Genomic DNA, 14,399 nt, shown 5'->3' with positions numbered 1-14,399 from the left:
TTCTCCTCGCCCACTGTCCCTAAGTGTGACTTTCTAATAGCATGCTTTCTGACATTTGCTTGTAAACTAGGTGTAAGTAGATTCATGCAGAGGCACCTCAAGTCTTGTTGGCATAATGTGCCATCTATCAGGACTCAGCTAGTGCTTACATGTTAAGCTTTTCTGCTCCTTGTATTCCTGTTGCTTCCTATTACTGTGTTTAATGGGTCCCATACGGTCTGAAATGAACTTCTGCAATGCTTGTTGGTCTTAAACAGTTTGGTCTGTAAGGAGAAGGTATGTAATGTTGGTAGCTTTGAGGTAATACTCAACATGAAATCACACTTTATTTTTAAAGTGAGCAGTGATGATTCAAATGACTCCGAGTTTCATGAATCTGCAGTTAGTGAAGAAGTCAGTGAGTCTGAAGATGACCAGCGTCCAAGAACAAGGTATAAATAAAACTTAACTGTGCTTATCCTGTGGTTTTTTGGGGCTTTTTAATAGTGAAATTCAGGTAGTGAGATGGTACAAGTTAAAGACTTCGGATCAGTCCTTAAAACTTTTGATGGTAGTTGTCTGCAATTTGGTATTAACTATTAATTAACTTTTCAGCAAATGTGATAATTCTGAATTTGTACATAGTATGTGGTATGCATCAATTTGCTGAGTTAGTATGAAAAAAAGATGTAAAAAAAGGAGGGGGTTTATCAAGTATGTCAGTGGAGGAATGGTGGATTGCAGCAGAAAACTAGTACTTGACAAGATTCTTCAGGGTTGTCTGGAATAGACCATTGCTCTGTGTGTCCAGTGAGTGGTGGTGGGGAGGGAGAGGAATTTGGAAGTATATATTGTATTAATTAGGAATGTAGTTCAGGTAGTTCTTCAATCAGTAATACTGCCTTTTTTTTTTTTTTTTTTTAAAACTAGATCTGCCAAGAAAGCTGAGGCAGAAGAAAACCAGCGCAGTTACAAACAGAAAAAGAAACGAAGGCGTATAAAGATTCAAGAAGATTCTTCAAGTGAAAACAACAATAAGGTACTGTACTGTGTTTTGTGTTAATAAATGAGAAAAGGAGTTCCTGTCTCTTCTGCCGACTGCCTAGGGACTTGGGTGGCTCAAACAGCTCTGTACAAAGTACAGTGAAAAGTTAGAACTTTTCTCACTGTTAATTCCCAAAATGGCACCATCATGGAGAAAAAACATTGTTTAACTAAAACCATGTCATGTCTGGTTGATGAAAGTGCATGATATCTTTTAAGTAAATGAAATATTTAAACTAGTAGATTAAGGCTTTCCTAGTATTAAGGTTTCTTTTCCGATGTGGATCAGGTGATAGCTGATCTGATCGAGCACCACTAGAAGCGAAAAATTGTTCTTTATTGACTGTCATTAGTTACTATCCAATGATAACAGACCCTTCGGTGCTGCCTTAGCACAGCTGGGCTTACCTTTAATATCTCAGATCACAGTATCGTTAAGGTGACACTCCTTTTGTCATGCTGGCTGACTTGTTTTAAGAAAAGGTCTTACTTTCCTTACGAGCTGAACTCCTGTGTGTATAAAAATTTTGGGGAGATTGTCTAAAAATGAAGGATGTGATGATCTGTGCCATAATTTTCTTGCTAATACTTAATTTATTTAATTTGCAATAGAGTAATTCTGAGGGTGAGGACAATGATGATTCCAAATCTCCTGGAAAAGGCAGGAAGAAAATAAGGAAAATTATTAAAGATGATAAGCTAAGAACAGAAACACAAAACGCCCTTAAAGAAGAGGAAGAAAGAAGAAAACGTATAGCAGAAAGAGAACGGGAGAGAGATAAATTGAGAGAGGTACGTTCTGTTTTCTTTCCCGAATGCTAGGAAGCTGAACTGTTAATGATGTTTAAGACAATGTGTTTCTACCTCAATTTAATTTGATAAGTAATTTTAAAAGTACTTAGACGTAGCCTTGTAAGCCACAAGTTTTATTTGTAGTTTCCTGCAGGTTAACATCGGTAAGTTTTATGTAAGGCTACTGAGATCTATAGAAAGCTGTTTCAGTTGCCTCCTGCGTTTCTTTGCTTGGGGAAAGGCACTCTCCCCAAGTCAGCTGTGATGCATTATAAAAAATGTAAGGTTTCTCTTTACTTAATAAATGATGACTTCCTATTTGGCTAGAGCTAGTGTCTGTTGGTATTAATTCGCATGTGAAGTGTTCCTGTGATGCCCTGTTTCTGTTTATAGGTGATAGAGATAGAAGATGCTTCACCTCTGAAATGTCCCATTACCACTAAGCTGGTTCTAGATGAAGATGAAGAAACCAAAGAACCATTAGTGCAGGTTCATAGGAATATAGTTACCAGGCTGAAACCTCACCATAAGAGTGTTTTAAATCTTTTTTTCTTCTCCTCTCCACTGGCACAGCATCTTACGCAGCCTGACATAGAATCGTAAGGAAAAACTCCTTGGTAGGCAAATGCCAGAATGTCAGGTTTAATCCTTTATTTTTGGAACATCAATAAAAGTAAATGAGATCAGTAACACGTAGTTCTTTTTTACAAGCAATAAGCCTTAGAAATGTAAAGTTGGAAGGGTCCTCAGAATCATCTAGATCTCCACACTGAGGCAGAATCAAATACATTTACTCATTCTGTTGAGGAGTTAGTATATTCACTTTCTGTAATTTTCAGTGAAGATGTAAAAATCTCATGGTTATCTTCCTGGTTTTCTCAACAGATTTTGTTTTTCTGATACCTGACATGACTGCAAATCAAGCCAACTTCTTTCCACATTTTCTTTCCACGTTCTGTTTCTAGTGAAGAAGGAGAAAAAAAATAACCAATCATTATTCACAGCTTATTCTGTTACTTTGTATTTTCCTCTAAGTTCATAATCTACAACCTTTTTATTTTTGTAAGAAACTTCTGGACTTGCTGCAGCTATTAAAGGGAGGTGCCCAGGACCAGACACAGCAGTGAAGTTGAAGCCTCATCTCTGCTGAGGATAGCGTAGTGGAATACAACTCCCCAGTAAATAGATTGCACAGAAAAAAACCAACCTCATGTTATTAATGTGTTTTGTTATGAAGCATGTATTTCCTTTCCTTTTTCAGCTGTCAGTTCTTATTAGGTTTTTTTTCCCCTCTTCAAGCATAGAACTTCACATCTGTCTTGGCAGAATTTCTTTTAGTTGGTTTCAGATCATTTTGCTAATTTACCAGGATCATTTTAGTCTTTTCAAGGAGCCCTTGCCACTTTCTGCTCTGTCTCCTCTTTCTTCCCTGTCCCCAAGATCACAATCATCTGCAGTCTGCGCAGTAATACTTTCTAAGTATTGCCACAATTTCAGGGAAAACTGTGAATGTAATTAAGTTCAGGACAAAGATCACCCCACATACAACCTGTTGGACTGAAAGGAATCAGTAGTTACTCTGAGCACTGCTTGTCTAAGTGTTACCATGATCTTAGAGTGATCACACCTATCGCTTACCAGGCAAACTCTAATAAAATGAATGTTTGATAAGAAATTTTTCGATCATTTTCTTCAGGTGTTCAGTTCATGTGGGATTGCTGTTGTGAATCTGTGAAGAAAACGAAGACGTCTCCTGGTTCCGGATGCATTCTTGCTCACTGTATGGGTCTGGGCAAAACGTTACAGGTAAGAAACAAAATGTCATCTTGTTTTCTGGCCTGCAGCTTGCTCTCAAAAGCTCATCCAGCAAAAGTCAATCTTAGAGACCTTCAGAACGTAAAGCTTACTGTTACTAGGCAGTGACTCGAGTTGCTGGAGGAAAACGTTTTGTAGAGGTCTTGAGAAAGAAGTTGTTTCGTAGCGTACAACTGTGAAGGTTCTGATACACTCTTGTGCTTTCTCCACTTTTAAAATATCTGAAATTAAATTAGGGAATCATTGATATTGGTGTGAAAAAGTCATATTTAATTGTAAGTGAAGTGCAGCTCCCTTACAGCTCAAAACAAGAAAACACAGCTAGTAGGAGACAGGCTTCAGGAATCTGCTTAATAATCTAGAGCCGGTTGTGGTTTTTACTGTCTTCCTCATTCTTGTGTTGCTCCTTAAACTGTGTATTTTCCTCGGTGTTTTTTCAATTAATTTGTTGAACTGATACAGTAGAGGTTTATCAGGGTTTGGTTTTTTTGTTTCTTATGCCAGACTCAGTGTCTGAAGTCAGATGCTTTCTGTTTTAATATAAACAACGTTTTACTACAATTCAGACTCTTAGGGTTGAGGGACAGGGGCATTTGTTTTCTATGACACTAATTGTCCGTATGTACGTTCATTTTTTGGGTCGTCGTGCATCACAAGACCAGAAACTGTCATTGCTTTGGCAGTTAACTACAGGGCATGCTTTGAAACCCCCTTTTCACTTCTTCCTTTCTTTTCTTTGGCTTCACAATTCTTTGCTTCCGAGATCTTCAGGTTACGCTTCGGCGCATGTTCCTTCTCCTTTACTCTGCTGAAGATTGCTTTGTAAAAATCTTAAAACAGACTATTGTAGCATTTCTTAAAAAAAGAGTTTTCCATTTTTCTTAGTCTGATACAAGTGGCTCTTCTGCCGTGTTGAAACGTGCACAGTGAACTATTAGTCTTTAAAGTCTGAAGCTCAAGCCCCATCTTAAAATGTATCTTTTGAAACTGATCGCCCCAACAGTTGCTGTAAAACGGTTGCTGGTAGCTCTTTTTCTTAGGCCTCTTACAATCTTGGCAGGCCTCAGGAGAAGCTTTTGCCCATGGCCTTCAAAAGAGGTAAAAGACCTAAGCCAGTTTTCTTGAATTCCCTGCGTCTCAGTATTCCTGCTAGCACCTTTTCAGGGCAGTTCCGTCTGTGTTCGCTTGTTTCCAAGTACCTGTATGTCTTCATAAATTTTGGGTAGCCAGATGTGGCATCACCACAAATACTATGAGCAAAGAACAGAGGTGAGTTGTCCGTCTTGCTGCTCTATTGCTCAGTGTTCGCTTGTTTCCAAGTACCTGTATGTCTTCATAAATTTTGGGTAGCCAGATGTGGCATCAACTGTGAGCAAAGAACAGAGATGAGTTGTCCGTCTTGCTGCTCTGTTGCTCAGTCTGTTCCCAAGAATTCCTTTAGCAGAAGTCATTTGACAGAAGAACCTTTCCCTCTGATTCTGGGAAAGAGAAAGGGAAATTCTTGAGAACTATGAAGAAGAAAGGAGGATAACAACCTTACCTGTGTTTGAAAAAGGCCCTCAGAAAAGCAGGGCCACTTCGGTCTCCCTGTCACTGGCCTTCGTTGATGCTGTGATTCCTCATTTCTGGAGAAGGAAGATGTTCTCATATCCTTGCTGGAACAGCTGGCTAGGGAAAGGGATAACTGTGAACCTTTTTGATCTCTGGCTTGAGCTGAGTCATTAAAAATTTAACTTGCAGCTTCTGCAGACATTGGAATTGGTTAGAACTGATTTCACCTCGGGATCAATCTGGGCTTCTTATGCCAGGAGCGGTTCTTGGCTTTGAGTCACTTGACAGGAGATCCGCCCAATGCGCCGGTGAGTGACTGGCAAGTCTAGATCACGGTAGCAGCTGGCACTTGCGCAACACTTCATTCTGACTTCTTCATGCTCCAAATATGGATGCACTTTACTCATTCCCTGGAGCACCGTCTCTAGCGTGGTGATGATGGTTCTCAAAGAGGTTATTTTCTTCCTACAGTGAGGATGGGATCCTCAAAGCATCTGTGAGGAAATGCCATTTCACCATCCTTTTCCATCTTGGTCAGCTGTGGTAGAAGCTTCCCCATTGGATTGGGAAGCCCTATAACCTGACCGGAAGGCCTGTTCGTTCCTAGAGAGGTCAGTATATCACCGTACTGGAATTCCAAGCTGTATGAAAGATGTCTCAGCATTTTTGGGGCAAAGCTAGATTCATAGCCTGCAAGTGACAGCAGCCAGCTTTATGGCCTTGTTAGTCACTTGGCAAGCAAAATGCTGTAGGATCCTGGTGACAAGCAGTTGCTCTCCGACACCTGATCGTTTGGAACCGGGTGTCTCAGTAGTTTTTGCTCTCTGTAGTGCTCACACCTGCCTTGCTACTTGGTGTTGGGCGTAGTCAGCACACCTGGTCACTGCTAGATAGCAGGCTTGGCTTGAAGTCTTTCATCATTTATGACGCGTGAATTGCTCTGAAGATCTTCAGAGAGAATCTAGCAGAGGAATCTGGTAATCTTTGCTGGTGTTAGCTAAGCCTTGCTGGGTCGGATGGCTTCCTTGTTCTTGTGTCTTCCCTCTAAAACATTGCTGCCCAGCAGTCTTCAGAAAGTGAAGGTATATGAGAAATACCTAATCATGCTCTCCTAATTCAGAAACGTTTTATTTACAACTTTCTGATCCTCAGAATCTTCTTTCTTCACCTGTGAATTGTAGGATATAGTCATGGAGCGCTTAGGCTGGCCTAATATCTTCAGATTCTTTAAATCCTTTGTAAAGGACAGGCTCAGGGGACTCAAGGACAGCTTGGTTTTTGTGGTTTTCTGATTTTGGGGGATGTCACCGGGTTGAGGGCGTTTTTTTGAGTAACGCAGTGCTGTAGATGATGAGAGGCCGCTCATCATTCACTCTATGCACTGTTCAGGTACAACAAGCTGCAGTGTTGGTAGGTTGTGGTGCACAGCATGGAGACAGCATGTTTTTAAAAACTCCAGCTGCAGTGAAGAGTATTTTTGCATGCTTAATTCTAACTTAGGTGTTACGGTTCTTCAGGAGTTAATGACACCTTTTACTGGAGATATGCAGGGTTTTGCAGAACCGCTGTGCTTTAACGTAGCAGTGCAGTCTAGGGGACTTTGTACGCTTAGATACTGTAGTTTGATGAAATACTCCACAGCAGAAGGCATTTTTGTGTGTTGTCCAGAGGTGTTCATGACATTCATTTTGGCTGTAACTTCCTGATAATCGAAGAAGGCCACAGTTACAAGTATGTATCAAGTATTTTTATGGCCGTTGTTTATAGCAAAGGTAGTTGGTTTTTTCCATGTGTGGTCATTTCCCAGTCTTCCCACTGTACTCTGTAATGCCATTTGTTGTTTAGCTCTAAAAGAGCTAAATTGGAAGTTTCAGCAGACTTTGCAAACTGTAGAGAAGGACGTAAAGGATTGGGGAAATAAAGCAATGAGGGACTTGCTGGCTGACCAGGACTTCTGGGGTTAGTCTTCATGGGCAGTTTCTGCATTTGAACGTGAGATGCTTTTGGCTTGACGGCAAACCCACTGGTAGTTCCTTTTGTACTGCAGCATCTAAAAGCAGTTTGCCCAGTGTTCCAAGCGTAGTCATGCCATTTGAAATTACTTTGAACAGTGTATTAATCAGAGCTGCCAGATCTGGAAAGGACTGTCCGGATGTTGTACGGTTTCGTGGATTAGAGTACAGTCTTGACCATTCAGAGTCTGGTGAGAGCTGGAGCTGCCTGGGGATCGCTGACTCTTCCACTCACGGGTTGTTACAGGCTACCTCTAGTCCTGTAGTTATTTGCTGCTGCTCAAAACCAGCCACTCCAGCAGCAATCCTGAGGGACATCCAAAGATTCAAGGTTTGTTTCCCAAGCCTCAAGGAGGTGTTGCCATCTGCAGCATACAGCCAGTCTGGCTACAGGGTGAAGACTTGGAAAGCCTTTCAGTAACCTGCTCCCTTGAGAGAACTTGCCAATATGTTGGAAAAATTGTGGAAAACAGTGTTTTAAGACCAAAGTTCACTGTCAAGGAACTTCATACATTTATGCAGTCCAGAGAGGTGAAATTATTTAATGTTTGGGGCGAGGACTGGTAGAAAGCTTTAAAAGTACCTGATAGAAATTTCTAGTTTCTATAAACCTTGGTGAAATATAAAGGGAATGAGTTATTTATGAAATCATTCAGCTCCCTGGTGCAATCTGACACGGCGTGTATCTCAGTATGTGAAGGATTTATGCAGGTGCATAACACGAAGTAGTAAGTGTATGACTTCAAAATACACGTGTGTGAAATTTTAAGCAGCGAGTTGCTTAGCAGACCTAAAAAGAACGTTTGAGCAAGACTGATGGTAAGTTTTATGTGAATATATACTTGTATGTTTAATGCTCAGTGTTTTATTTGGCATTTTGTCTGTGTTTCCCTCTTGCAGGTAGTAAGTTTTCTACACACAGTCTTGCTGTGTGACAAGCTGGATTTTCGGACAGCTCTGGTAGTGTGTCCACTGAACACTGCCTTGAACTGGTTGAATGAGTTTGAAAAATGGCAAGAGAGTCTAGAAGATGATGAAAAACTGGAGGTATAAGGTTTAAAAAGACTTCTTAGAAATGAAATAACTGAACGGTTTATATAATCAGGAAGCTTCACCCCACAAATTATAGGCTAAGGAATGCACTTCAAATATGTGAAAAATGTACTTGCATTAATACTCCTTAGGTATTTAAAAGTTGCACTGATAGTTCGGTATTTTAAAAGAAACTCAAGCATTTTTTTCACCCTCTGAAAGGTCTGTGAACTAGCGACTGTGAAACGCCCTCAAGAGAGAAGCTATATGCTCCAGCGCTGGCAAGATGAAGGAGGTGTGATGATAATAGGCTACGAGATGTATCGTAATCTTGCACAAGGCAGGAATGTGAAGAGTAGAAAACTTAAAGAAATATTTAATAAAGCTTTAGTTGATCCAGGTAAGTGAAAATTAATACAAGTATGCTTTATATGTATTGTACTTTCTGGTTTACGTAGATGAGCTAAGTAATCCTGCAAATGGAAATCCGTTGGGCAAATAATTTTAATGGAGAGCGTTAGTAAGATTTGTCACATTTCACTGGGTTTTGCTGAGCTACAGAAATGGTTGTTCAGAAACCACCCCATCTGCTTTCGTAAATAGACTTCTGTGACAGTCTATTTTCTGTTAGATCAAATACAGAAATGGCCACAGGAATATATACTGGAAACTGTTCCTAACTATCTTTTTTGCTAGCGTTGCTTTCTTTGCAGCGTGATTCGAGGTGACTCTTGCAGCCAAGGGTTATTTCAATCTGCTAATTTGTTACAAGCTGCTTTGTCCTTGGCAGAAATCTACCATTAGGAGAGCAGCTACACATGGAAAAGAGTTCAGAATGTACCTTAGAAGTGTGAACAAACAAGTGTTGATTAAATGCTAATTAATTAATTGTAGATAAAGCAAATAATGCAGTTCCTCAGTCTGAGAAATGGACATCTGGTTTAAGCTTAGCTGAACCGAGCAAACTTACACAAGTGTGTCTGTAAGCTCTTGAAAATATTCCAGGTTGATATAACCAATCTATCAGGTGGTCACCAAAAAGAATAAACGCTTTAGGATCAGCAAATTTCACTAAAATAGCAGAATTTTCTTACACATTCTGAACTGGCAGCTGATATGTGCAAACAACTTGTGGTTATACAGCATATTTTAAAAGATATTTCTAAAAGGCACCTTTGCTGTCACTTCAGTATTCCTCTTCAGACTGAGAATGCTGGAATGGTAGGTAGGGTAGGTGGTGCCTTCGATTCTGGACGTGGGTTTTCTTGGGTTTTAATTATCTGGCTGAGCTTTCGGTTTCTTGGCAGTGTGGTTGATTTTCTTTCTTTCTTCCTTATTCTTTGGTTTTTCTGATTGATGAAATACAGCATTGCTATGGTTTGTAATTGCACCTCGCCTGTTGTTATCCTTTAGTTTTTGGAGACATTTGGATTGGCTAAATTAAAGAGAAGTATCCTACCACGACCACTACTTGTTGTGTTCGTGAATCTCAGCACTGGCAGTATAGCAGGCTGCCAGTAAAGGGTTAGGAGGCTGTGTGCTGGTTTTCTGCTGTGACCATAAATAGGGAAACCTTTGCCTCTAGGAGCATTTTTTATTTAAAAAGTTGCAAATTTGATATCTGAGTGATAATTTAATGATACATGTCTGGTTAAGATGAATACTGCTAGAGTAGACATACTCTATAGCGTAGGCATGTATTGCACAGAAGAGGGGACTGGAGGGGGAAAGTTTAGCCAAAGTTTATGGGTGGAGAAGTAGTGTGAGGAGTGATTTCACTAATTAACTAGCTCTGCTATGTGAAATAATAGCAGGATTATGTACGCATGCAGAGCAGCAAATGGTTTCCCATAGTGCTTTGTGCAGGTGATGGAATGCTGTTTGGTTTATTGAGCGCTCCTGTGCGTTGCTTGCAGCATTTCAGTAACTTTGTATTTTTTTACTTGTTACTACTAATAAAAATTCCCTTATGTTTTAACTGGAAAGAGCTCTTTAGTGGGCTACGGGTATGAGGCAGACTTCAGGTCTTGTAGCCTTCAGAGGCGACGGAGAACTGTACATCTCTAGATCTATCAGTGAGTATGTTTCATGTATATCCATGTAGTAACATCTACAGCTATAGCAACAAGGATAAGATGGTGAAGACTCAGGGAAGATTGGAGGAGTAAGGCTTTTTATCCTGAAACAAGACAACTAAACTGACAAATTTCCCACCATGTACAAACTGGCTATTGAAAGGACTGTTACCCATTGTTTTTTACATCAGTTGGAGAAAGGAAAGGGCAGAATTTACGCTGATTTGCAGCAGAGGTAATTAAAATTAGGTATTATGCACAGCGTTTTAGCAAAAGAGTGAGGTCATGGAGTTTCCTACTTTGGACAGGGCGGATGTGTTGCTTTCTCATTACTGTGACCTCAGATGAGGAAATGAGCCCTTGAGGTCCCTTTAAGTTTTACATCCCTTTGTGATGTTTTGAGAAACATTCTGTCCATAATGAATTGCACTCAGGTTTTTTAAGAACACAGAAAAAACCCCACAAATTTATGAAAATCCCTGCCACTGGGTTGTAGCCAAGATGTTAGTTCAAGATACCAGCGCTGTGTGCCTGCCAAACCAACCACGAGTCATCTTACTACGTGTTTTGCTATTGTTCATTTACTCTACACAGCAGTGTTTGAGGTTCCCACTTCATGCTAATGAATCACTGTCATTGCTGAAACTCATTTCTGGGGTATTTGCACCATTTGGATTGCTCTCTGTCCTTAGGCTTTTCTCTAATGTACTTCAATTCTGATCATTAACATAATGTACCAGGCCAAGTCTGTCTCTGAGAATGACATATTAGCGTGCAAGCTGTCATTTTTGGTGGGGAGATGTTGCATGTGCTTCAGTTGTAGAAAACGGCTCCAAACCACCTCAGTAGTACTGTACGCGGCAGGAACAGCTTGCTTGCAAGATCCTTACTCTTCAGGAGATGCTAGAAGGAGGACTGGAGGAAGGATCTGTCACTAATAAGAGATGTTTGCCTAGAATTAAAGGGAGGCTTTGTGTGGAGCCACTCAGGGTTTTGTGTGCTGTCAAAACTGGGGAAAGTACAGAAGTTGTGAAATCATATGGGGAAATGTTTTTGTGGTAGGTGTGAAAATTGAGAAGTAAGTAGCCTTGGACAAGTCGAAGTGTGTTCAGAATTCATATGTGAATTTTCGTAATTGTCTTCTAGACCTGGTTAAAAAGACAAACTTCTTTCCAGCCAGAAAAAACAAAAAAAACAACCAAACAAAAAACCCCACAAAACAAAAATCTTGATTCCTTTTGGTTTTTAACATGTAAGATTCAAATCACTTTTTGACACTTAAAATGTCACTGTTGAGGTGACTGGCACTGGCATTAAATCATGCAGGGGGTCAAAGGTATAATTCATTTTCTGTTGTTGATCGCTGTCCTAGAGTTAATTTTCTTCTTCTTCACAAGACAGTTTATGGTTAAGATGAGGAAAAGCGTTCTTGGTAAGTTACAACAGAGCAGATTGTCCACACTGGTGAACACTCATTTGCCACCTCAGTATCAGCCTTTTCAGAGCTGAGATGAACCCAGCTGCTCATGGCTTTGTAGAGTGTTTTTCAAAGGTGCGTAAACTTGACTTCAGCTGAATTCATGATTGATGGTACTGGAGTTGAGGTCAGGTTTACATCTGGTAAAACATTCTTTCTAAGTTACTAGTTGTGTTCTAAAATGTCTTTTACTTCTCCTTTCAAGGAAAAGTATTTATTGCCCCAGATATTCCAGATATTGCCCCAAATCTGAAAACCATGAAGGTGTGTAAGTCCCTTCTGCCAAGTTTGGTATTACGTATCTTAAACCCCAGATTGTGACACTTAATAAATCTACTAGAGTTGCTTTGCATACTGTGGAAATGTGGTGTGGTTTTGACGTTCCTCGTGCAACTCGCCCAAAACAGCAGTCTAGAATCCTTGGGTTTATCTTCTGGAAGAAAGCTGAGGACGTTTCTGTGTGACAATCAGCTGCAGGGTGGCAATTCACCTGTCTGTAATTCTACTCGGATTTGGTTGTGTCTTATCTTAGATAAGGCTTGGTTGCCCTGTACACTGCTATGGATACTGACCTGTTGCCTAAATGAAAAATTACCAGTTACCTGATTTTTCGTTTTCTTCAGAAGTGAGTGAGCACCAGAAGATGGCAGCCTATGCTGGAGTGAAGGAACAGTTTATGAAGCTTTGACGGGGGGAATGGAAATGCAGACACGCACGCAGGCGCTGCACGGATAGATAATTGTTATAGGAATATATTGCAAAGCTGGGTTTAATCCTTCCCGTGAAGACTTTACAAGCAACAGCCTGTAGTTTACCAGAATAGCTACTGTGGATGCCTGTGCAAAGGCTCAGTGAGGACTTGAATGGTGCTAAAAAAAAAATCACAAATTATGCAAACACACAGAAGTTAAAAAAAACCCAAAACCAAAACAAAACGACTTAATAACGTTAGTTGAATAAATTTTGCATTCCTTAGGCTGCCAGTTTCTTTGTGGTTATGAGACATGGAAGAGATCTAATGTTATGTTATTTCTTTCTAGGCCCCGACTTTGTTGTTTGTGATGAAGGGCACATACTAAAAAACGAAGCATCTGCTGTTTCTAAGGCAATGAATTCTATTCGATCCAGGAGAAGAATAATTCTTACAGGAACACCACTGCAAAATAATCTTATAGAATGTGAGTAGTTCTCTGGTTTAAGAAGTGTTTATTTCCTTGAATATACTTTGGCCTTTCAGCAATATATAGATAGATTTAGTTTGATTAGAAGAAAAGAATTTGATAGGTCTTGTGGCTTAACCCGGCGGGCAACTAAGCCTGACAGAGCTGCTCTCTCACTCCTCCATGGTGGGGTGGGGCAGAGGATCAGAAGAGTGAAAGTGAGAAAAGTTGAGGGTTGAGATGAAGACAGTTGAATAGATAAAGCAAAAGCTGCACAAAAAATTCATTCCCCACTTCCCACGGGCAGGCAGGTGTTCAGCCATCCCCAGGAAAGCAGGGCTCCATCACACGTAACGACTTGGGAAGACAAACGCCATCACTCCAAACATCCCCCCTTCCCCCAGCTTGACGTGCTGAGCATGATGCCATACGGTTGGGATATCCCTTTGGTCAGCTGGGGTCAGCTGTCCTGGCTGTGTCCCCTCCCGACTCCTTGTGCACCCCCAGCTCACTTGCTGGTGTCTGTGTGTGAGAGGAGCAGAAAAGGCCTTGACTGTGTGTCAGCACCGCTCAGCAGTAACCAGAACATCCCTGGGTTATCAGCACTGTTTCCAGCACAAATCTAAACCACAGCCCCGTACCAGCTACTGTGGAGAAATTAACTCTGTCCCAGCCACAACCAGCACATATGGTGAAGCTGTTTGCTAAGTTTCTAGATCTAAAAAAACCCCTCACAATGTGGTTTTGCATTTTGCATTTTTAATCATTGTCTCAAAATGTTGCTCCATGATGGTTTAAGCCAAGTTAAAATGAAGCTGTTGATAATCTGGCCCCTCCTCCATCCTTTCCCTTGGTGTGGCCTTACATACATAGGATTCTTCAGGGAGCCTGCGTGAGGGGTATCAGAAAATTAACACTGCAGAGGTGAATAGCTTTCCCACGGTTTAGTTCCTTGATCTGGCTAACCAAAGGATCAGATGAGTCTCAGCATGTCAAAAGAGGAAGGGAGAGAATGTTCAGAGGGGAAATGGGTGGGCCAGGTCTTGCAGCAGCATCAATTTAAATTGTTTTAAACTATTGCGGAGCAGTGTTCTTACCTACCTTACTAAACAGATGTATGTTACTGGTTGGGGAATTCCATTCTAAACCAGCTTGCAACATTTGCTCCTGTTTGTTAATATGTTGTAATGATTTTTTTCCTATTGTTTAATACATTTTTGAATCAATTTTAAAATCTTTGAAAATACAGTTTTGTTACATGATTGCTTTGGTGTACAGCAGCTTTCAAAGTTTGCGTAGCAAACACAATAAAGTAGTTTTGAATCTGACATTAGGTTCAGAAGTGGCTTCTGTACCTAGGATATGTGTCAGTTTAAGATGCCTTTTCTGGAAAATGTTGGGGTTGTTTGGGCTTTCGGCTCAACAGAAAGTACTTAGTTTTAGATATGACACAGTTATTTTC

At 40.5% G+C, this 14,399-nt stretch overlaps 1 protein-coding gene across 1 annotated transcript in view; it reads left to right on the top strand.

Moving 5' to 3' along the window:
* Positions 1-14,399, top strand: part of ATRX (alpha thalassemia/mental retardation syndrome X-linked) — a gene marked incomplete at both ends in the record, with an annotated part of 64,246 nt that overhangs the window by 38,725 nt on the left and 11,122 nt on the right. The window contains 8 exons of the mRNA XM_010148402.1: positions 338-431; positions 910-1,018; positions 1,636-1,815; positions 2,209-2,304; positions 8,094-8,240; positions 8,448-8,625; positions 11,983-12,045; positions 12,818-12,955. Of these exons, the coding sequence (XP_010146704.1) occupies positions 338-431; positions 910-1,018; positions 1,636-1,815; positions 2,209-2,304; positions 8,094-8,240; positions 8,448-8,625; positions 11,983-12,045; positions 12,818-12,955 (1,005 nt within the window). The remainder of the gene's footprint in view (positions 1-337; positions 432-909; positions 1,019-1,635; positions 1,816-2,208; positions 2,305-8,093; positions 8,241-8,447; positions 8,626-11,982; positions 12,046-12,817; positions 12,956-14,399) is intronic.

Source organism: Eurypyga helias, unplaced genomic scaffold (assembly GCF_000690775.1).
Source record: "Eurypyga helias isolate BGI_N326 unplaced genomic scaffold, ASM69077v1 scaffold2093, whole genome shotgun sequence".
NCBI lineage: Eukaryota > Metazoa > Chordata > Aves > Eurypygiformes > Eurypygidae > Eurypyga > Eurypyga helias.
This window is presented reverse-complemented; position numbering and strand designations above follow the sequence as displayed.